The 22382-nt window shown below is 45.1% G+C and overlaps 1 protein-coding gene across 4 annotated transcripts in view; it reads left to right on the top strand.

The window, feature by feature from the left end:
* Positions 1–22382, top strand: part of LOC310648253 (RNA-binding protein 33-like) — a 265966-nt gene that overhangs the window by 88338 nt on the left and 155246 nt on the right. For all 4 annotated transcript variants that reach the window (XM_083375996.1, XM_083375998.1, XM_083375997.1 and 1 more), the window contains one exon: positions 8276–8334. In XM_083375996.1, the coding sequence (XP_083232122.1) occupies positions 8276–8334 (59 nt within the window). The remainder of the gene's footprint in view (positions 1–8275; positions 8335–22382) is intronic.

Raw genomic sequence — 22382 nt, forward strand, 5'->3', positions numbered from 1 at the left:
TTAAATTACATGAAGGCAACTTTTCAAGAGCTTCATGAAAAGGAGCTGATTTTTTCAGAGTTGCATCAGGTCTATATTATTCTGTCCTCTTTGGATGAAAGTTATGATGAGTATGTTTCATCTTTGGAAGTCCTGACCAGACAGGAACTGACTTTGGCTAACATTACTGGGAGACTGCTGGAAGAGTCCAGAAGAAGGCGTGGCAGAGACCAGCTGAGAGAGTCACAGCCACTAGAGGAGCAGCAATTTACCACTGCTTACAACGTCAAGAAATGTTATTCTTGTGGGGCTAGAGGGCATATAGCCAAATTCTGTAGAAAGGGTAGAAAACAGAATGTGAATAGCGGTGGGAAAGCAAAGAAGGGCATTGGTTTGGCTGTTTCTGTTGAACCAACATCCAGAAAGAATAAGCTGTGGGTGGTTGATAGTGGGGCTTCACAATGTATCACCAAAGTTAAAGAGAGGTTTGTTCATATGAAAAACAGCAATCAACATGTTTCACTGGCCAATGGTTGGAGGATGAAGGCCTCTGGTGAAGGTAATTCCTATTGTCCATGCATTGATGAACAGTTACCTATGTTGTATATACCTAAGCTAAGATTTAACCTTTTATCCGTAAGGGAATTGGTTAAGGTTGGGTTTGTGGTAACGTTCAAAGGGGAGAAATGTATGATAGAAAGGAATGGAACCTGTGTAATTGCTAACCTAAAAAATGGTTTGTTTGTTCTCACTGGTAACCCGGTTAGTACGGTTAATGCTAACTCTATATGTGAGAACAAGAAGCCGCATGACGAGTGCATATATTTACTGCATAGGCGGTTAGGGCATGTGAACTTTAACTCACTACGTAGAACAGTTGAGTTAGTACAAGGCATAAAACTGAAGCCATGTAAGAAATACCTGAATTGCAATGCCTGTAATCAGGAAAAGAGTAAGGCAACTCCTGCAAACAGGTTAAACGGTTTCAAGACCACTGTCCCTTTGTATTTGCAGATCTAATTGGACCCATGAAGCCTAGTTTAGGAGGATCATGTTATATTTTAAGTATTCTTGATCATTACTCTCGTTATGGTTTTTGTTATCTGCTTAAGTCAAAGGCAGACACTTTCCAACATTTTTCAAACTGGCTTAAGTTTGTCGAGAGGAAAACAAAGAGAAAAGTTCAGTGCATAATAACTGATAATGGCACTGAATTTACAAACAAGCAGTTTGTAGATATGCTAGAATCAGCTGGCATTGAGCATAAACGTTCAGCCCCTTATAGGCCTCAACATAATGCATTTGTTGAGAGACGTGAGCAAACGTTACAAGCCATGATGAGAACCATGTTAAAAGATTCTGGCTTAACAGATAGACTGTGGGGGGAGGCAGCAAAATGTGCAAACCATGTTCTAAATGTAGTGGTTAATTCTTCTACCGGTAAAATACCATATATGTTATGGCATGGTAGAAAACCAAACCTGGATTATCTGCACACGTTTGGCACCCCAGCATGGGTCCACATTCCTGCTCAACTCAGGAGTAAAGGCCAACATAGGGCTAGGCCACAGGTCGGCAACCTGCGGCTCCGGAGCCGCATGTGGCTCTTTGAGGCATCCCATGCGGCTCCCAGGCCTCCTCCCTCTTTTTTTTGAAAAAAAAAGTGGCACTAAAAAAAAATAATCAATTTAAACTTCTCACAAAAAATCTTCAAAAGTTTAAATTGATTGGTTGGTTTGTGGGATGGCCCACAAACCGTTTGTGGGACTACCCACAAACCTCTTTGTTTTTTTAACTGCACTTGGCAGAGTGGAGGAAGAGACGGGAGAACTAAAAAGGTGAGTAGGGTGGAGTTTTTCCCGCCCTTCTCCTCACCATGGGAGAAGGCTCGCTAGCAGCCTCGGCAAGGAGAAGGAAGGGGCAATTTTCTCCCCCCCCCCTTCTCCCTTGCCGTGGCTAGCAGCCTCGGCAAGGAGAAGGAAGGGGTGATTTTCTCCCCCCCCCTTCTCCCTTGCCGTGGCTAGCAGCCTCGGCAAGGAGAAGGAAGGGGCGATTTTCTCCCCCCCTTCTCCCTTGCCGTGGCTAGTAGCCTCGGCAAGGAGAAGGAAGGGGCGATTTTCTCCCCCCCTTCTCCCTTGCCGTGGCTAGCAGCCTCGGCAGGGAGAAGGAAGGGGCGATTTTCTCCCCTTCTCTCTGCAAGGCTTGAAACAGTTCCTCCATAAACATGTAACCGAATCATTACTTGACTCTTTCACAAAAACTAGTACATTAATCTCTAGTTTGCACATTAGTTTCTAGCTTCATAAAAATGTTCTGCACTTGGTTTTCCACTAAGGAAGCAAAGAAGACATATCCAAATTTTAAGGGTTTTATTTAAACTTCATTTGTGAAGCATGTAACATTAACCTTGATAATCATAAGCAGCTAACATTGCTTTTTCATTTTGTGCAATTACTGTATTAAATTTGTATGTATATTTGGAGCCGATCTTGAGCTGACTTTACTACTTTTAATTCCTCCCTTCTGTTTATTGTGATATTTAGTTGTATAGCTAAAGCACATTTATTCTTAAAAGCTTTTCCATTGGTATTTTGGGTCACTGGACCTACTTCTTAACTTCTTAAATCCAAATGATTGATATTTTTATTAGGTCCAGTTTTCAAGTGTTTCCATAGCTATAAAATTCCTATCTTGTGAAGCTTCTAGAGCAGACCTTACGAGCAAGTTACCACTATTATTGCAGAGAGGTTATCCTTGTTTGGGATTGTGGTCTTGAGTTGGTAAAGGGATTTCTAGAGAGCTGCAAACCGAGTATTTTATAAGGGACTTTATATTTCACACAGATTGTGCAACCCTCTAATAAATGTTTCAGACTCTGCAGGGGGAGCTCCTCCTCTCCCCCTGCCCCCCCAAGAGATGGAATTGCAGCTTCTCTTGCTTGGTGGGCTTCGGGAGTGGGGCAGGAAGACCCTTGGCTCCTTCCCTCCCTCTTTCTCTCTCTTTCTCCTCCTCCTTCTCACCCTCTGCTCTTGGATCAGGCTGTGAGGCTCGGCTGGATGGCTTTGGGTGGTCCTGGCAGCTGACATGGGATCTCTGTGTGTGCGTGTGCGCGCGCACGTACGTTGTACATAGACCGGAGAGGCGCACAGGCCGGCGTGTGGGTGGGAGGCCCGCGTGGTGTATATTACTTCCCCTTTTTCCCAGCCCCCCTGCCCCCTCCTCGATCTGTAAAGAGGTTCCGTAACCCCGTGGGGATATTTGGGTGTTTTCCCCCCTTCCCCTCCCCCCCCCCTCTCTCTCTCATCTCCCCTTCTTGGTGTCTCCCCGTTCTTCTCCGTCTGCACCCCCCTCCCCCCGTCCTCGGAATCCTTCAGAGAACCCCTTCCCCATCCCCTCCTTTTCAGAATTTCAAAGGTGTATTTTGTTTTTCCCCCCTTTTTATCTCTTTGATTTTTCTGTTTTTCTTCTTCTTTTGCTTATAAATGAATAATAACAGTCACCAAATGGGAGGGGCGTTTACTCGTTCCCAAGCAGCTGAGGGGAAACGGTCTTGGAGCTGCTCACAGCCACCTGTGTGCAAGGCTGGCTTTTTAAAAAGGATTTTACCTTAAGAACCTGGGTAAGGAGGCGCAGGTGGGGCTGCCAGCCCCAAGGACTCGGGTAGGCAACCTTGGCTCTTTTATGACTTGTGGACTTCAACTCCCAGAATTCCTGAGCCAGCCAAGCCGAGGAGAAATGGAGAGGTTTCCATGCTGGCTCAGGAATTCTGGGAGTTTAAGCCCAGGACTCATAAAACAGCCAAGGCTGCCTACCCGTCACAAGGGGAAACCAGATTCACTTAACAACCTGAATACTAATTTATCAACTGCAGTGATGAACACACACCAAAGAAGTGATGGGAAGAGGGGGGGAGCGCCCCGTTTCTTCTTCAAGCAAAAACTCTGTGCAGAAGCCGGATTGGGGAGGGGGATGAGGAGGAGGAAGAGCTGTGATTAACAAACTGCCAGCCAAACTCTTTGGGAGTGGGGGCGCAGGATGGAGAGGAGGGCAGCTTGCCTTGGAGAAAGAGGGGGGAGCCAATTTTAAAGGTTGTCCAGCTAAAAGGGAGCAAAGAATCTGGGCTGGAGTGCCTTGGAAAGGCGAGCAGGCAGCGCATCTGCACGGGCTGGTTGGGCTTTCTGCAGGTTTTGCCTGCAATTAAGGCAGGGTGAGTTTTTTGGCTCTGGGGAGGCTGGGGGGAGGGGGAGCTGCTTGTGGGGGGACATGCCTGCTCACATAAGTGCAAATGTGTTTCTTCTGCATGGAAGCTGCTTTGCTGAAGGTTATATCTTCTTTCTTTCCTTCCTCTTCTTCCACGTTCTTCGCCTCTCTGCTTTGTGCCGCCTCTGGGGATAGAGGGGGAAATTTGCTCTGCACCTTTTCCTCGTGTTTGTGTGTGTGTGTGTGTTTGAAGTCTCCGTTTGCCTGCCTGGCAAGGCGGGGAAAATTTGCTCGGCCTCCTCTCCGGTGTATGTCTTGCTTAGGTAAGCTCCACTTTAATCAAATCCTGTTCTGCGCATGTCCGCGCACGTGCGCATGCGCACGCGTATTTTGCGGCTCCCAGGGTTTTTTTAGTGAGAGAACCGGTTCCAAGTGGCTCTTTCACCGATTCAGGTTGCCTACCCCTGGGCTAGGCAATTATACTTTGGTTTTGCCCAAACTACTGAGGATTATGATGAGGTATTTGCACCCAGTCTAAGGGCAACTACTTTAAGAGCGGCTTTAGTACTGATGATACCCAACTCCAAAACCACGAATGATCTCACCCAGCGGTTTCATATAGATGTTGAACAGGAGAGGCGAGAGGACCGACCCCTGAGGAACTCCACAAACGAGAGACCTCGCGGTCGACCTCTGCCCTCCTGTCAACACCGACTGCGAACGTCCCTGGAGATAGGAGGAGAACCACTGTAAAACCGTGCCTCCCACTCCCAATCCCCTGAGACGCCGCAGCAAGATACCATGGTCGATGGTATCGAAAGCCGCTGAGAGGTCTAATAGGACTAGAACAGAGGAATGTCCCCTCTCCCAAGCCCTCCAGAGATCATTCACCAGCGCGACCAATGCCGTCTCCGTGCTGTACCCGGGCCTGAAACCCGATTGGTACGGGTCTAGATAATCCGCTTCATCCAGGACCAGAGGGAGCTGATGCGCCACCACACTCTCAACAACCTTCGCAAGAAAGCGAAGGTTGGAGACGGGACGAAAGTTGTTCAATACAGCTGGGTCCAAGGCAGGCTTCTTGAGGAGAGGCCTCACCACCGCCTCTTTCAAGACGGCGGGGAAGCTACCCTCATTCAGAGAAGCCGGTATAACTGCCTGGAACCAGCTGCATGTCCTCTCCCGAGCTGCATAAACCAGCCAGGAAGGGCACGGGTCCAATAAACATGTGGTGGAGCTCAGCCTCCCCATGATCCTGTCCACTTCCTCCGGAGTCACAGAATCAAACTCCTCCCAGGTAATATCGACAAGACCGCCCGTGTCCTGATCGCCAGACTCTGCCCAGTCAGAGTCCAGACCGGTCCGAATCCGAGCGATTTTGTCCGACAGATGTTGGTTAAACTCCTGGGCACGACCCTGAAAGGGTTCTTCCCTCACCTCTTGATTCAGGAGGGAGCGAGTCATATGAGGACAATCAAGCTGCGATAAAGATGGCAAACAATGCTGCAGTCAGAACAAGATCCAAACATACAGATCTTCATTACCTGAATGTAAGACAATGTGTCAAAGACAAATTAATACAACTGGAACATTGTTCATCTGATGTAAATATCGCAGATCATCTCACTAAAGTCCAAAGTGCTGTGAAACACAATATTAGTTGTGAAAGAATTGGCATAAGATTGTAAGAGGTTATATATTATTCTACCCAAAGGGGAGAATGTTAGGCATATGGTGATAGCCTACATAGTTGGGTTGAAAATATATAAACTATGATGTTGTGACTTTAAGATGTTAATTGGCCAATGGGTGTGTAAGTGTTCTCATGGCCATAAGAGGGAGCTAGTAACGTAGCTTCTCTCTCTCTCTGCATTCACTGCTCTCTCTTCTATTACTGTTTTGCTGTACTGTTGGTTTACTACTGTGATAAACCTGAACTGTGTATTTGACCTCTGGACCGGTAAGAAGACTTTGTATTTGGAATATTCCTTGGACTGTTACTATTGTGTATGCCCTGGACTGTTTTTCTTTTTGACCATGCATTTTGGTTTTTACACCACCTCAAAAGTAAAATACTTTCTGTTTTCACAACTCAGTGTACTCTTGTGATTACTGTGTGACTCTTACTGCTCTCAGTACCCTTCGTTGTTTGTGCAACTCTTTGCTAGCACAAGGAGACCTCTGCATAACAATTTCTAACACTTATACTTTTCAGAGGTCTGATATTGTTCTATGTACACTCCTTGTTTTATTGATTGCATGTAATATTCTAATTTTCTGAGATTGTGGATTTGGGGTTTTCATGAGCTGTATGCCATAATCATCACAATTACGACAAGTCACGGCTTGAACTATCTTGCTTTGCATGTAATGAGTCTATCTCATATATTAGTTTCCCTTTTTAAGTTGCATTACTGAAATAAATGAACTTTTGCACGATATTCTAATTTTTCAAGTTTCACCTGTAGATGAGCAGCAGTAAAAGCAGGTTGTATATATTTCCACTCTTGGTGACCCAAGTGATGCTGTGGCTGTCCTCCTGCGGTGTCTGGAGGCTGTGCAGGCCTGGATGGGGGACAACAGTCTTCAACTGAACCCTGGCAAGACCAAATGGCTTTGGGTACATGAGGCTTTGGGATCCCGGACTTTGTCATCTTTGACTCTGGATGGGTTGGCACTGCCCCAGACAGATCCTGTCCACAACTTGGGGGTTCTCCTGGACTTGCGACTCCTGCTTGAGGAGCAGGTGGCAGTCATGGCTAGGAGAGCCTTTGTACAACTTTGTGTTGTGCACCAGTTGCGGCCTTTCCTGGATCAGAATTCCTTGTGCTCAGTTATTCAGTCCGTGGTCATCTCATGGTTGGACTATTGTAATGCACTCCACATGGGGCTACTCTTGAAGAGCATCTGGAAGCTACACTTGGTGCAGAGTGTGGCAGTGTGGGCAGTTTTGGGCCCCCAGGAATGGCTCCTGTAACACCACTGGTCCATGAGCTGCATTGGCTGCTAGTCTGCTTCCAGGTGCAATTCAAGATGTTGGTGATTACCTTTAAAGCCCTTCATGGCATGGGTCCAGGCTACTTGAGGGACTGTTTCAACCCACTGAGATTGGCCCATCTCACTCGTGCTGGCAGAGGAAGCATGCTGTGGGTCCTGTCAGCCCGATTTTTCTGGCTGGCAGGGTCCAGGAGGAGGGCCTGCTCTGCTGTTGCTCCTGCCTTCTGGAACATCTTGCCCCCGATGTGAGGCTGGCCCCAACCCTCCTATCCTTTTGTCCTGGCTCTGCCATTTGGCTTGGGGTCCCAATGGAATAGCGCAGTGAAGGTGGTTTATCGAGTAACAACAGATCCCACCTCCCCCATTCTGCCCCTGCCCTCCCCATGTGTTGTTAGATTTTAATGTTTTGTTTTAATTTATGTTTTAATGTACATGTATAAATACACTTTTTATGACTGTAAGCCTCCCAGTTACCCTGTGGTAAGATGGGCAGCCAATACATTTTATAAATATATAAAATATATATTGACTGCTTACTTCTAGAACAGCTAATTCAGTTCAGACTCCTTCACACATGTTTTTCTAAATTTTGTATATTTCCTTTTTCCATTTGCTCCATTTGCAAAAATTTAAATCATTTGATTGCCTTATCTTAGGAGGTGCAACACGTGTGAATGATATTCTAATATAGAACATGTTTACTCAGGAATATATGCAACTGATCTTATTTTCTAATAAATGTAAATGCTACTATAATGCATAATTGAATTAATGTGAATTAACCAATGGAATTGGTGTGGTATCTGGAATTTTGGGAAACCACGGCATGCCTCTAATGCTGTTCTGTCAAGATTTTGTCTCTCATTCAGTAATGTGTGAAAGAAACCAAATATTTCAAATTGCCTATGCCTTGTTTAATTTTGTAGCCTATCCCATCAGCATCCTAATTACCCTGTTGCATGGTGTTAATACATTTCGTCTGCCTGCAGCTGTTGAAGAGAATGGGATAGCAGCTGCTTGTGAATGTGGCTGCATATGAAAATGGCCTGGATTTTTGGCTAAAACAAATTGATTTAAAAGGTGTGCTCCTTGTTTTTAGTGCCGTTGCTGCCAATCCCAACCCAGCCAAGATCTGCTGTAGGACCCCAGAGATTTCCTGTGAGTAGCAGCTGTTCCTTCTTCTCTGATATGGATAAGCATACATTTGTAAAGAAATATTATTATGGGGAATAAAAGTGGTGCCAATGAAATATAATTTTAAAGATTTGCAAATATTGACAGTGATCTGTGAGCTAGAAAATTGTTAAAAGCTTAAAGGTCAATTATTTTTTCTGACTGGAATTAATTTTAATTGTAAAATGTTCCAGTGGGGAGTTTAAAAAAAGCACATGATGACTGGGTTTAAAATAATAAGAAATCCAGCCATTAGAGTCCTTTCAGACTAAATAGTATTGCTTTTCTTTAATAAAAGGGCATTCAATACTGCAAGTTTAAAATACAAATTGCATATTTCTAATGTAAATGTGAAGATTATTGTTTTTCATTTTGTAGTGACTTTAGTGCCAGAAGGTGATTTGATATCTCTGTCATCTCCTTGTCTTTTTTCTCCTAAACAGAGTAGCCAGGTCATTCTCATAGCTGATCAACTACACTTGGTTGATTTGCCTCTCTGGATGTCACTGAATATTCCCCACTTCTCTTCCCATTCATATTTTTGTAGTATGTGAATTTCCCAGTTTTTTTTCTAGTTTTGTATTCCTTCGGTTACAGTTTCTTTATACTGTGCATCAAGACACGTAACAGGAATGTTCAGTTATGTTTCTTCATTCACCATACTGGAACTACATCATATTTTAGTCCCTTTTCAGCATTTACTGTATACAAGTAAATAATTCACACAGTAGATTAACACTCAGAAATTGGGAAATATATATCAGAAATATGGGAATGTATTCTCATGGTATTATAATCAAAAGTCTAATGTACATTATTGCTGTTTTTACTGTACACCATTTTGAGTTCACTTTTTTAACTTAAAAAAATAAACCAATCTACATGTGATGAGGTGATTTTTGTTCTAAATACCTGCAGCCATCTTCTTCATAGTTTGTTATTTTGCAGGAATAAGTCAGAATTGTAAAGAATTTTAGTCTGTGTGGGAACATGCTGTGTGGTAGTATATGTTGCTTAATGGCTCTTTGTAAGTTCTCTACTAAAGAGATGGTGGATGATGGTGGAAGAATCCAAGTGCAGCTTTCCAGTTTATACAGTGTTAAATGAAACTCAAAGCCTGATGGTGTTATTATTTATGCACTGTGGAAAGTGCAAGCAGTTGGCACATTTATGAGTTATCTTACAACTTGTGAATTTTGATGGAATTAATCTTCTTTTGGATCCAGAATGTTAGAATTATTACATGCTGGTCATTTTTTCCCTAAAGAATGTGCATACAGGTGAAACTCGAAAAATTAGAATATTGTGCAAAAGTCATTTATTTCAGTAATGCAACTTAAAAGGGGAAACCAATATGAGATAGACTCATTACATGCAAAGCAAGATAGTTCAAGCCGTGATTTGTCATAATTGTGATGATTACGGCATACAGCTCATGAAAACCCCAAATCCACAATCTCAGAAAATTAGAATATTGTGAAAAGGTGCAATATTCTAGGCTCAAAGTGTCCCACTCTAATCAGCTAATTAAGCCATAACACCTGCAAAGGCTTCCTGAGCCTTTAAATGGTCTCTCAGTCTGGTTCAGTAGGAATCACAATCATGGGGAAGACTGCTGACCTGACAGTTGTGCAGAAAACCATCATTGACACCCGCCATAAGGAGGGAAAGCCTCAAAAGGTAATTGCAAAAGAAGTTGGATGTTCCCAAAGTGCTGTATCAAAGCACATTAATAGAAAGTTATGTGGAAGGGAAAAGTGTGGAAGAAAAAGGTGCAAAAGCAGCAGGGATGACTGCAGCCTGGAGAGGATTGTCAGGAAAAGGCCATTCAAAAGTGATGGGGACTTTCACAAGGAGTGAACTGAGGCTGGAGTCAGTGCATCAAGAGCCACCACACAAAGACGGATCCTGGACATGGGCTTCAAATGTCGTATTCCTCTTGTCAAGCCGCTCCTGAACAACAAACAAGGTCAGAAGCGTCTTACCTGGGCTAAAGAAAAGCAGACCTGGTCTGTTGCTCAGTGGTCCAAAGTCCAACTTTTGCATCTCATTTGGAAACCTGTCTGGAGGAAGAATGGAGAGGCACACGCTGCAAGATGCTTGAAGTCCAGTGTGAAGTTTCCACAATCTGTGTTGATTTGGGGAGCCATGTCATCTGCTGGTGTTGGTCCACTGTGCTTCATTAAGTCCAGGGTCAACACAGCCGTCTACCAGGAGATTTTGGAGCACTTCATGCTTCCTTCCGCAGACAAGCTTTATGGGGATGCTGACTTCATTTTCCAGCAGGACTTGGCACCTGCCCACACTGCCAAAAGCACCAAAACCTGGTTCATTGACCGTGGGATTACTGTGCTTGATTGGCCAGCAAACTCGCCTGACCTGAACCCCATAGAGAATCTATGGGGCGTTGCCAAGAGAAAGATGAGAGACATGAGAACGAACAATGCAGAAGAGCTGAAGGCCGCTATTGAAGCATCCTGGTCTTCCATAACACCTCAGCAGTGCCACAGGCTGATAGCTTCCATGCCACGCCGCATTGAGGCAGTAATTGCTGCAAAAGGGGCCCAAACCAAGTACTGAGTGCATATGCTTTTGCACGATATTCTAATTTTTCGAGTTTCACCTATACGCATTATTGGGTTTTTTTATTCCATTTTCCCCCCTGAAAGATTTCAGTTTGTTTTTCAGTAGAATTGTATGTTATATTAAAGATGGGAAAAATTCTGAAGTGATTTATCTTGGTCTGATTTTTTTAAAATCTCAAAAAAACGGCATTTTCATAGGGATGTGTAGACTTTTTATATCCACTGTAGCTGAAATATCTATGATAAATAACTACTGTTATAGACATTGGTTAACCTTATTTGATTTGTGATGCCCAAGTTGGGTGACAGCATCTAACTAACTTTGTCTGACCTCAGAGAAATTAAGCAGATTCAGCCTGGCTAATAGGAGATGGAATCAGCTGTAGGCTGCTTTAAGAAGGTTAAAAAAAATCCCAGAAGAGGTGCCCATGAAATCGCCAGGAGCTGAGCTTGAGTTGGGGATATCATTATCCTTACAAAAGAAATTGATAATCTGTGTTACATGATTTCATAACAGAGTTCAAGAAAGTAAGATAATTATGTTATCTTACTTTAAGTAAGATAATTAAGTAAGATAATTAAGACCTACAATTATGTAGGTCTTATAGCTTCCTTTTTCCATTGCAGGGAAGAGATAGGCTGAGGGATCCTTGGTGCTCTCTGAGCTTGCTTGTTTTCTTGCAGATGTTTCATTACCCTAACTAGGTAACATCATCAGTGCTAGTAAGGAGTGTTGTTTGCGTTTATATTCTGGTGTCTTGCCTGTGGGTGGGGGTGGTCTTAGAGATTCTTTGGTTGGGCTGTTTACTAATGGCTCCATGGCAGTTTCTTGATTGGGGTATTGCTTACTTGATTGTTGGTCTGAAGTTGACCTTGGAGTTAATCTGTGCTGATCTGAGTGCTGATTACTGGTGGAAAGGTACTGGAGTCTCTTTCCTTGGGGCTAGTTGATTCTTTTTTGCATAATCTATACAGTGAGGGGAAAAAAGTAGTTGATCCCCTGCTGATTTTGTACATTTGCCCAGTGACAAAGAAATGATCACTGTATAATTTTAATGGTAGGTTTATTTTAACAGTGAGAGACAGAATAACAAAAAAATCCAGAAAAATGCATTTCAAAAAAGTTATAAATTGATTTGCATTCTAAAGAGTGAAATAAGTATTCTACCCCTTCGCAAAACATGACTTACTACCGTATTTTTCGGACCATAAGACGCACCTGACCATAAGATGCACCCAGTTTTTAGAGCAGAAAAACAAGAAAAAAAATATTCTGAACCAAATAGTACCGGTATACTAAAATATTTATTATAATAAAGCAAAATACGGTAATGTTTAACAGCGTAAACTCAACAGTGGTGTTAAGAACCATCATCATTTCCATTAACAAATGAGGAAAGACTTAGAGGCTCAAGCACTTTTCTAGTTTTCTGGAAACCCTAAAAACTCATCATCACTAGTGTCAGAATTTATGAAGCTCTGTTGCTCACAATCACTTATATCGCTTTCTTCGCTATCTTCATATATGATATTATCTTCAGTTCCATCTAAGGCATTGCTAATGCCACATTTTTTGAATGATCGTGCAACGATTTCCTCCTTCACTGACTGCCATGATGTTTTAACCCATTCACAAACCTGAGTGATAGTGGGCCTCTTCATCCAGTAGGAGTCAGATCATGATTCCCAGCAACCATCCATTTGTTCCACTCTTCTCTCATAAAGACTTTAAATGGTTTGTTGATTGAAACGTCGAGAGGTTGCAACTGGCTGGTAAGACACCCAGGAATTACAGCTAGATGAGTCTTCACCTCTTTAAATCTGTTTTTTGTTGTTTCACTAATATGTGCTCTGAACTGGTCAAGCACTAACAAAGCAGATTTTTTCAGAAGTCCTCCAGGACGTTTGGACCACACTTTTTCAATCCATACTTTCATTCCATTTTTATCCATCCATCCTTTTTCATGAACATGCACAACTCCTTGTGGAATAACATCTTTTGGAAAGGTTTTCCTTTTGAAAATTAGCATCGGTGGCAATTTGGTGCCCTCAGCACAGCAGGACAACACAGCAGAGTAATGTGTTTTCTCATGTCCTGAGGTTTTCACGGTTATTGTTTTGGCACCTTTGAGGTCAACCGTCTTATTAGATGGCACATCAAAGGTTAGCGGGACTTCATCCATATTCCCAATCTGGTCCATTGGAAAGTCATATTTTTTCCTAGCATCAATTACAAATTTATGAAAAGACAGAATCTTTGATTCATATTCTTGTGGCATTTTTTGTGCAATTCTAGTTTTAGTGCGCATAGCAAGGCCGCTTCTCCTCATAAATCTGTAGCACCATGATGGTGAGCCAGTAAAATCCTTAATGCCTTTCTCTACAGCAATGCGTTTGGCTTCATAGATAATTATTTTTGTAGAAACTGAGAAGCCCATATTCCGGTGATGTGTGATCCATTCTTTCATGTCCACTTCTAACTGTGGCCATTTTTCAGCGTGCCCACGAAAAGTGTGCTTACCGGTAATTTTATCAAGTTTTTGCAGCTGATCTTCCTGTTTTCTCCACTCTCTTATCATTTTTTCAGTTGGAGGTGGCCCAAAATGTCTCTTCGCTGCTCTGTTTCCATGTTCTTTTGCATATTTTACTACCTCCAGTTTAAACGGAATTTTATATGCTAATCTTTTCATCTTTGACATTTTGTACCGTTAGAGAAATGGTGTTTTTCTGAGGAAAATAGAGTAGTAAAGAACTGTCAGTTCTTATGAGAGACATATCACCACACACATCAGTACTGTAATTTGACTCATACCGCTTGGTATTACTATTAAAGGGCACCAACCAACCTGTCAGGTAGGGCTTTGCATGGCAGGAGAGACTATGTGTGTTTCTCCTGCCATGACAAGCTCCTTGCCTGCCTGTCAGGGCACTGTGCCGCATCACATAGTCCCAGCTGGGACGTTACCTGGTACTGTACCTAGCTGCCTCCTGTCTCAACATTCTAATCCTGTCAGTCTGTCAGTGTCACACACACACACACACGCAGGAGAGGTGTGCGCTGTGCCGATCATGTGAACTGACTGACTGACATTGAGACTCCAGGAGGCGGGACTTCCCCCTAACACACAGCAATCCACAGCATGTGAACGGCAGCGGACAGTAAGCGGGTCAGAAACAGCAAGTAAAAGCTAATTACAACGTTCCATGCAAGTTATATACTCACCCCCACAAACATTAAGCTGCAGATCATAAGGGCATCATTTGCACACTGACGTTCTGGCACGCATGTTTCCATTTTGACATGGTTACAGACAACTGCCTGATGTTCAAAGGTTGGCACAGATGCACACTACGGTAAATGAAAGAGAAACACGGGTTCTTCTTCCTCTTTGCGAGTTGTCATTTCAGACGTGGTAAGGTCAGGTTCCCGCAACGGAGGAATGCTTCAAAGGCAGGCAATACTGAGAAGAAAGAGAGAGAGAGAGAGAGAGAGGGAGAGGGAGAGGGAGAGGGAGAGGGAGAGGGAGAGGAAGGGAAAGAGAAAGAAAGTGAGAGAAAGAAGGAAGAAAGAAAGAGTGAGAGAAAGAAAGAGAGAGAGAGAAAGAAAGAAGGAAGGCAGGAAAGGAAGGAAGGAAGAAAGAAAAGAAAGAAAGAAAAATCTAATCTCAGCTCATTACCTGTATAAAAGACACCTGGGAGCCAGAACTCTTGCTGATTGACAGGGGATCAAATACTTATTTCACTCATTAAAATGCAAATAAATTTATAACATTTTTGAAATGCGTTTTTCTGGATTTTTTTGTTGTTCTGTCTCTCACTGTTAAACTAAACCTACCATTAAAATTATAGACTGGTCATTTCTTTGTCAGTGGGCAAATGTACAAAATCAGCAGGGGATCAAATATTTTTCCCCCCGTTGTAGATGTTGTTAATGTCTATGTGTCTATTGATGGCTGATTTGTCAGAGTGCCAGGCTTCTAGAAATTCCCTGGCATTTTCAAATTTGGCCTGGTCTAGGATTGTCACTCTAGTCGTTTCCAACTCTAGGGGCCGGTGCTCATCTCCGTTTCAAAGCCGAAGAGCCAGCGCTTGTCCAAGGACGTCTCCGTGGTCATGTGGCCGGCATGACTAGACGCCAAAGGCGCACGGAACGCTGTTACCTTCCTACCGTAGTGGTCCCTATTTTTCTACTTGCATTTTTACGTGCTTTCGAACTGCTAGGTTGGCAGAAGAGTTGGAAATGACTAGCACGCATGTGCGGGGGAACCTTTACCTTTTTACCTTTAGGATTGTCACATTTTCCCAATTGAAATTATGGGTAAATCTCTCTATATGTTGTGACATTAAAGAATTTTCGTCAGCCTTCTGACTGCCAGCTGCCAGTCTTCCACCTGTTTGTTCTACATAGTGGTTGTTGCAGTTCTTACATTGTATGTTGTAGATCAGAGGTCCCCAACCTTTTGGGCACCAGGGGCCAGTTCTGTGGAGAGAGATTTTTCTGCGGACCAGAGGGGGCGTGGTTTCATGTACTGCCTACATCCTGTGGATGGGGCTTCGCTTGTTTGCATGGCCCAGTTTGTGGCATGCCATGGCCCAGTGCCGGTCCACGGACTGGGGGTTGGGGACCGCTGTTGTAGATGACTCTTTTTTATTCTGGGGTTGCTGGGTCTTTGGGTTTACTTAGGATGTTTTGAAGGGCTTTGGTTCGCTTATGTGTGCTGATTCCATGTGGTTATAGTAGTCTATTTGCGGTTTCTGAGATGTTCTTGATGTATGGCAGTGTAATTCTTTTTAGGGTTTGTGTTGGTTGTGCTGTATTGGGTTGAGTGGTCAGGGAGTTTTTGCGTGGTTATCCATTTTGTTGGAATGTTTTGTATAGATGCTCCATTTCCTTTTTCTGCTGTTCTGGGTTGCTGCAGTGTGTTTGGGCTCATTTAAATAAAGTCCTTACACAGCTTCTCTTGCGGGAGGTTGGGTTGTTCCTTTGGTAGTGGAGCACCTGGTTAGTATAGGTAGTTTTTCAGTAGACCTGTGTTTCTAGTTTGTCATTGTGGTCTCTGCTGATCAGGATGTCTAGGAAGGGTAGTGAGTTGTTTTCTTCTTCTCTAGTAAACTGGATTCCTTTAAAAATGAAGGAGAATATTTGTAGCTCAGGGTTGAAAAGAGGGGTTTTTTGGTGCTCTCTGAGTTTGCTTGTTTTCTTGCAGATGTTTCATTACCCATATGAAAATGCTCATATGCCATCTGTATCACCCCCTTGCCATCCATTCCACAGACAAAAGTCTCCCCTGATCTAACAAACCATGGACATAGTTATAAAAACCACCTAAAGCCCTTTCATCTCATGTAGGCTGAAATTGAGAAAGCACGTCTCTCCAGGAAGCAAGCCAATATCGGCGAATTAAGCATAAAGCAAAATCCCCTCAAGGTAGGGAAATCTCTTAATCACCATACTGGTCCTCAACAACAGACCCCTCATGCCAAATCCCTGATTCCATATCCCTCACAAAATTCCATACCTAAAGATGATCAACATGCCCCACAGGTGAGAGATAACATTTCCTCATTACCGGACTTCACATGTCTCCAGGGCGAAAAGACCTCAACTGACACATCTACAAACCTCACGATCAAAGCCCACTGTTACAAATATTACTGTGCCCAGCCTTCCAATTTTGTACCCTACCTTCGATTGCTTCATGTTACGCTGTCAAATAAAACTGCCCTCTTCAAGCAGCTGCCCAGTGTTTTTATTTGTGACCCAGCCTGGATTTGAACTCAGAATTTTCTTCTGACAATTTGGCAACCACAAAGGGACTCCAAGGCTAACCTAGCTGGCAGGACCAGGACGAGGTAACTTCAACTAGCTGGCATCGGACCGCTTTGTCTGGAGGGTGCTACCCTGGATCCTGGCCATCCCAGCACAGGTAGTAAAGAGAGTTTTGGTTTGAGGCCAAAACAGCTGCTTGAACCAGAGGCTTCTAGTCGGTAAGTACCCCACAAAATCTGCATCTTTTGTGCCTAGTGAATGTATGTGTGCATGTTATCCCCTTTGTGTTCTACTACTGCCCATAGTCTGCATTCCATGCCAACCCAAATTCCTGTGAGCCTGTATCGGGCAGTGACTGGGAGACCTTGAAATGGCAAGGGAGGTTGACAGAATGCAGCACGCTCCAGCAGGTTGCAAAAGGAAGGAGTGCCTGTCTTCTTTTCTGGGCAATTACCAGCCTGCTCTCTGACTAGAGTCCAATTAATTAGTTGTGTCAGTACTTCATAAGGAAAGTCCTCCGGGGTGCCCAAAGGACACCTGAAATTTGGGTGGATAATAGGAATGGTCAGTATTTAATTTAGGAAGTCCCTCCAGGTGTGGGAAAGCATCCCAAATTTTGGCAGATCATGCGTGTCAGGGTCTATGGGGAATTCGAATCTGCGGTCTCCCCGGCTTCCCTGTTGAGAAGGTTGTTTATTGCCTGGGATGGACAGTGGTTACTCATCCAGGCGGGGATGAGCAAAAGCTGTGCATGGTGGCTGTATAAAGAATGGGCAAAAATAAGAGATGCAGCTGATAACATAATTTGGCCTTACTGGGGTACCTTTGACTATGTGGTATTGAAATCTCTAACACCAAAACTAAAACCGTCGCAATTACCCTATTGGTATTGCTGGGCAAAGCTTTCTGACCCAGTAACCACAGCCCCCAGTTCTAGCATGGTCACCCCAACCTCCCATTCTTATTGCTGACTGCACCCAAGGCATGCCTAGTGTACCTCCTCCTCGCTCGGAAATGGGTGACCAAGATGGAAAAGTGACAGGAAAATTCATGGTGCCCCTCTTGCAGAAACCCATACCTGGCTCTGAACCAGAGGACAGCTAGAATTGGTAACACACTACGCTGTGAAGCATTGAAATCCTGCAGTGCCGGCAAGGTCCCCCTGCTCAAGAAAGGACATGTACAGGCCCGTCTGAAGTTTGTCAGTGAACATCTGAATGATTCAGAGGAGAACTGGGTGAAAGTGTTGTGGTCAAATCTTGGATGAGAACCTCCTTCCCTCAGCCAAGGCATTGAAAATGGGTCATGGAAGGGTATTGCAGCATGGCAATGACCCAAAACACACAGCCAAGGAAACAAAGGAGTGGCTCAAGAAGAAGCACATTGAGGTCCTGGAGTGGCCGAGCCAGTCTCCAGACCTTAATCCCATAGAAAATCTGTGGAGGGAGCTGAAGGTTTGAGCTGCCAAACGTCAGCCTCGAAACCTTAATGACTTGGAGAGGATCTGCAGTGAGGAGTGGGACAAAATCCCTCCTGAGATGTGTGCAAACCTGGTGGCCAACTACAAGAAACATCTGACCTCTGTGATTGCCAACAAGGGTTTTGCCACCAAGTACTACCGTAAGTCATGTTTTGCGAAGGGGTCAAATTTGTTGTTATTCTGTCTGTCACTGCTAAAATAAACCTACCATTAGAATTATAGACTGATCATTTCTTTGTCAGTGGGCAAACATACAAAATCAGCAAGGGATCAAATACATTTTCCCTCTCTGTACCCATTCACTTAGGGTGACTGATGAGGGGGGTTTCCTTGGGTATTCTGGCATAGGCACAAACTCCATCGCTGTAGCTACTTTAAAGGGGGTGAGCCCTGTGCTACTATGCACTGCATTGTTGTACACCACTTCAGCAAATGGCAGGAGTTCCACCCAATTTGATAGTTGACATACCAACGTAGGTACTGTTTGTCATGGCGTTAGCTCATTCTGTGGCCCCATGTGTACTCAGATGAAAAGGCGAACTGAGGCCTTTAGAGCACCTTATTAGCCTTACAAATTCACGCCAAAATTTTGCTGTAAACTGAGTCTGAGATGATCTGCTTTGGCACTCCATGCAATTGGTAGATGTGTTGTAGAAGCATCTTGCCCAGCTTCTGGGCTGATGGGAGGTTTGAACAGGCTATGAAGTGAGCTTGCTTGGAGAACAGGTTGGCTACAGTCCAGATTACCCTATTGCCCCCATTTTCTGGAAGCTCAACTATAACATTGGATGTTCTTGCTTTGACAACATATGGAGATGCAGCCATTTTCCTTCTTATGTTTTACTCTTAGAGTTAGAATTAGATGATACTGGGGGGAGGAGGAGGAATGTGTATGTGAGTTAGTTAGATATAACAATATTGCAGCAGTATGAGAGTCAAGGTTTTTTTAAAGAAATAGGAGATGATAAGAAATGGCAGGTTGGAGAACTGGAGGGAAAGCCTGTGTTTCAAATTAATTGGAGAATGTGATTTATGACTGTTAATTAAAGGAGGGATTTGCACTAGATACTATGTGTTCAGGGGAGGGGAATTCAGATTTTGGTTTCATCTATGTTTGTGCCGATGCTGTTACTCGAATAAATATTCTTTAAGGAAAACAATGCCTCGAAGTTCTTTGAAGAGTTTCATCTGTCAGAACCATGACATTAAGCGAAAATCTCCAACTTTCCTAACTATAGGGGTCCTGAGCCCCAGTCGCTGTCCCTAGAATCGAGGGATAAGCTGACAAAGATTTGGGGAACAGCTGATCTGGTTGTCGGAATGGGCCTTGCCCAGTGGAGACGCCAGACACCTTGAGATGGCCTGGCCACCCTCAAGTGCTTCAAAGGCAGACGAGGTTGAGCTACCGCAAAGTGATTCCTGCATATTGCGTTCCCCAGACCACTGGAGAGCTACCAGATCGTCTGCCACTGAGGACTAGGGAGAGTGGAAGTATCTGTCTGCAGCTCGTTGTCAGTGGAGAAGTTGGTGGAAAAATTTGAGGGGCTAGAAATGAGAAGCAGAGAGCAACCTTCCAATTCCCCACATGCCAGTGATGAGGATGATCGATGAGGCAGCCATCAACTCCTGCCGAGAGGAACGCCCAGCCCCTCCTTCGCAGATCAGGTGGCCTTCCTGTCCCTGAAGCCCCGTACCAGGGCCTCCAGCCCCCCAGAGAGAGACAGCTCCAGTTGCCGCCCCTCCAGAAGCCCCGACTGCCACCGACGAGATGAGGGCTCGGGCAGTTGCGAAAACAGCAAATCCCCAGACCGGTGTGCATATCGATCACCAAGTCTGGTCCTGTTGTGATTCCGTGTCAGCCTGTGCTCCCAGCAGCTGAGTCCAAGGGATCTGAGGAGGAGGAGTTTGGAGAGCCTTCGGTGTCGGAGAGAAGCTCTAATGCATCACAGGACCCTCAGTCAGAGGAACAGCCGGGCCACTCCAGTCGTGTTCGTTATGAGGCTCAGCTGTGTGAGTAGGAGGGTTCAGACTCAGAGGAGTCACAGCTGAATCTGTTTAGAGACGCTAGAGGCAGAAGGCAGTTGAGCAGAGCAGACCAGAGGAAGGAGAAGGCATTGAGAACCCACGCCTTGGGGCTGTTAATAAAAGGAGAAGTTGTGGGCAGTGCTGGTTGCTGAAGGCAACCGTTCATAGAAATCCAAAGAAAATCCTGGTCTGTTCTTGCTAATCTTCCTGTTTGACTCTTGTTTGAGGTTTGAATCATTTATTTTTGTTAAGGAAAATATCCTGCTGCTTTTGTGTTTGAAGGACTTTCTTATTTGGAACTGTAAATAAATTTAGGTTGGGTTTTTCCAGCCTATTGATTTAAACATAAAAAGGGGTTGTCCTTGAAGCAAACTGGGATGGTCGTAGGCTGGAACAGAACATATCCCCCTACAGCAGTGGGGAATATGGCAGCCCCCGCAGGTGGGAGATCAGCAATCTCTGAGCCTGCAACAGCTGATAGAGGCCTTGCAGCAACTTGGGGTGGTGTAGAGGCCAGGAGGCCAGCAACCAGTGGGAGGATGGCCGCAGCAAGGGGGATGGTCACCGCCCCCGAATGTACAGCAAACGCAGAGGGGCCCACAAATGATGGAGATCCAGCAACAACCCCCTCCAAGGCCACACGGGATGTTACAGCAATTGAGGATGCCACAGCTCCTGGCAAACCAACAGCAAAGGGGATGGCAACAACCCCCCCAGGCAGCAACCATTGGGGGGCCTACAGAAACAGAGGATGCCACAGCTGCTGGCAGACCAGCAGCAGTGGGGACAGCAACAACTCCCACCCAGGCAGCAACCATTGGGGGGCCTACAGCAACTGAGGGGGGGCCACAACTCCTTGCTGACCAGCAGCAGGGAGGACAGCAGCAGCCTCTACTCAGGCAACAACATTTGGGAGACCTAAGGCAACTCAGGATGCCACAACTGCCAGTACTGCAACCACAGAAAGTGGGGTGGCAACAGCCCCCGAACGTGCAAACCCTGGGAATGCGACAGCAGCCATGGTGGGGTCAGCAGCAACTGGGGGTGCAACAGTGGGAGGCCCAGCAGCCAATGATTGCTCCACCTTTCAGAGCAATGTTCGATGGGGACCCAGAAAAGCCTGATTTTTTTTCTCAAAACAAGTGCGGTCTCATTTGAACCGCTGAGCCTATCTCTACCTGGACCCAGCCACTATGGTCGATGTGGTTGCGTCCAGTTTAGAGGGAGAGGCATCCAAATGGCTGAAAAATTTATATAATGAGGAAGCCCCCGAATTGGAAGACCCCCACCTCTTCCTCCTAGGACTGAGAGCAAGCTTTGAGGACCCATCCATTGCCCTCAAAGCAGAAGAACAAATCCATAAGATAAAACAAACCGGCAGGCCTGCTCTGGTGTACGTATGAGAGTTTCACAAGATAGCTGGTCGCATAGAGAGGTGGCCTGAGCAGTCCCTAGTCCAGGGATAGGCAACCTTGGCTCTTTTATGACTCGTGGACTTCAACTCCCAGAATTCCTGAGCCAGCCAATCTGGCTCAGCAATTCTGGGAGTTGAAATCCACGAGTCATAAAAGAGCCAAGGTTGCCTACCCCTGCCCTAGTCCATCACTTCAAAGAAGGGCTAGACGATCACCTCTCTCAGGCTTGCATCTATTGAGCAGTACCTGATCAGCTGCAAGAATGGTACCAGACAGCGGTAAAACTAGACGTTCAGCTCTCCCACTATAAGAAGCCTCCCCCACCTGAAGCTGAGTCAAGGCCAGAGCAACCCAAACGGCAACACCACCCCCCACCCCCTGAAAACCTTCAACTGCCGCAACTGCTGAAAGACCCAGGCCACCTGCAGGCCCGCCAATCAAATGGTTCTGTTGTGACTCAGGGCCAGCCTGTGGGTCCGACAGCCGGCTCCGATGTATCGGAGGACTCAGATGTGGGGGAGGAGGGAAACGAACCGGCTGATGATGATTTGGAGGCTTTGCAGAGTCCTCAGCCGGGGACCTCTTCTCAGCTGCGTGAGCCCGAGAGTGCGGAGGAAGATGACCCACAGCTGGCCCTGTTCAAGGACGCCCGATGCAGGAGGCAGTCGAGCAGGAACAAACAAAGAAAGGCTGTGAGACTCCTCGGGAGGAGGCACAGGGAGACCACGCCCTGAGCTCTCTATAAAAGGAGTGTTTGG

The sequence above is a fragment of the Vipera ursinii genome, assembly GCF_947247035.1.
Source record: "Vipera ursinii genome assembly, chromosome: W".
NCBI lineage: Eukaryota > Metazoa > Chordata > Lepidosauria > Squamata > Viperidae > Vipera > Vipera ursinii.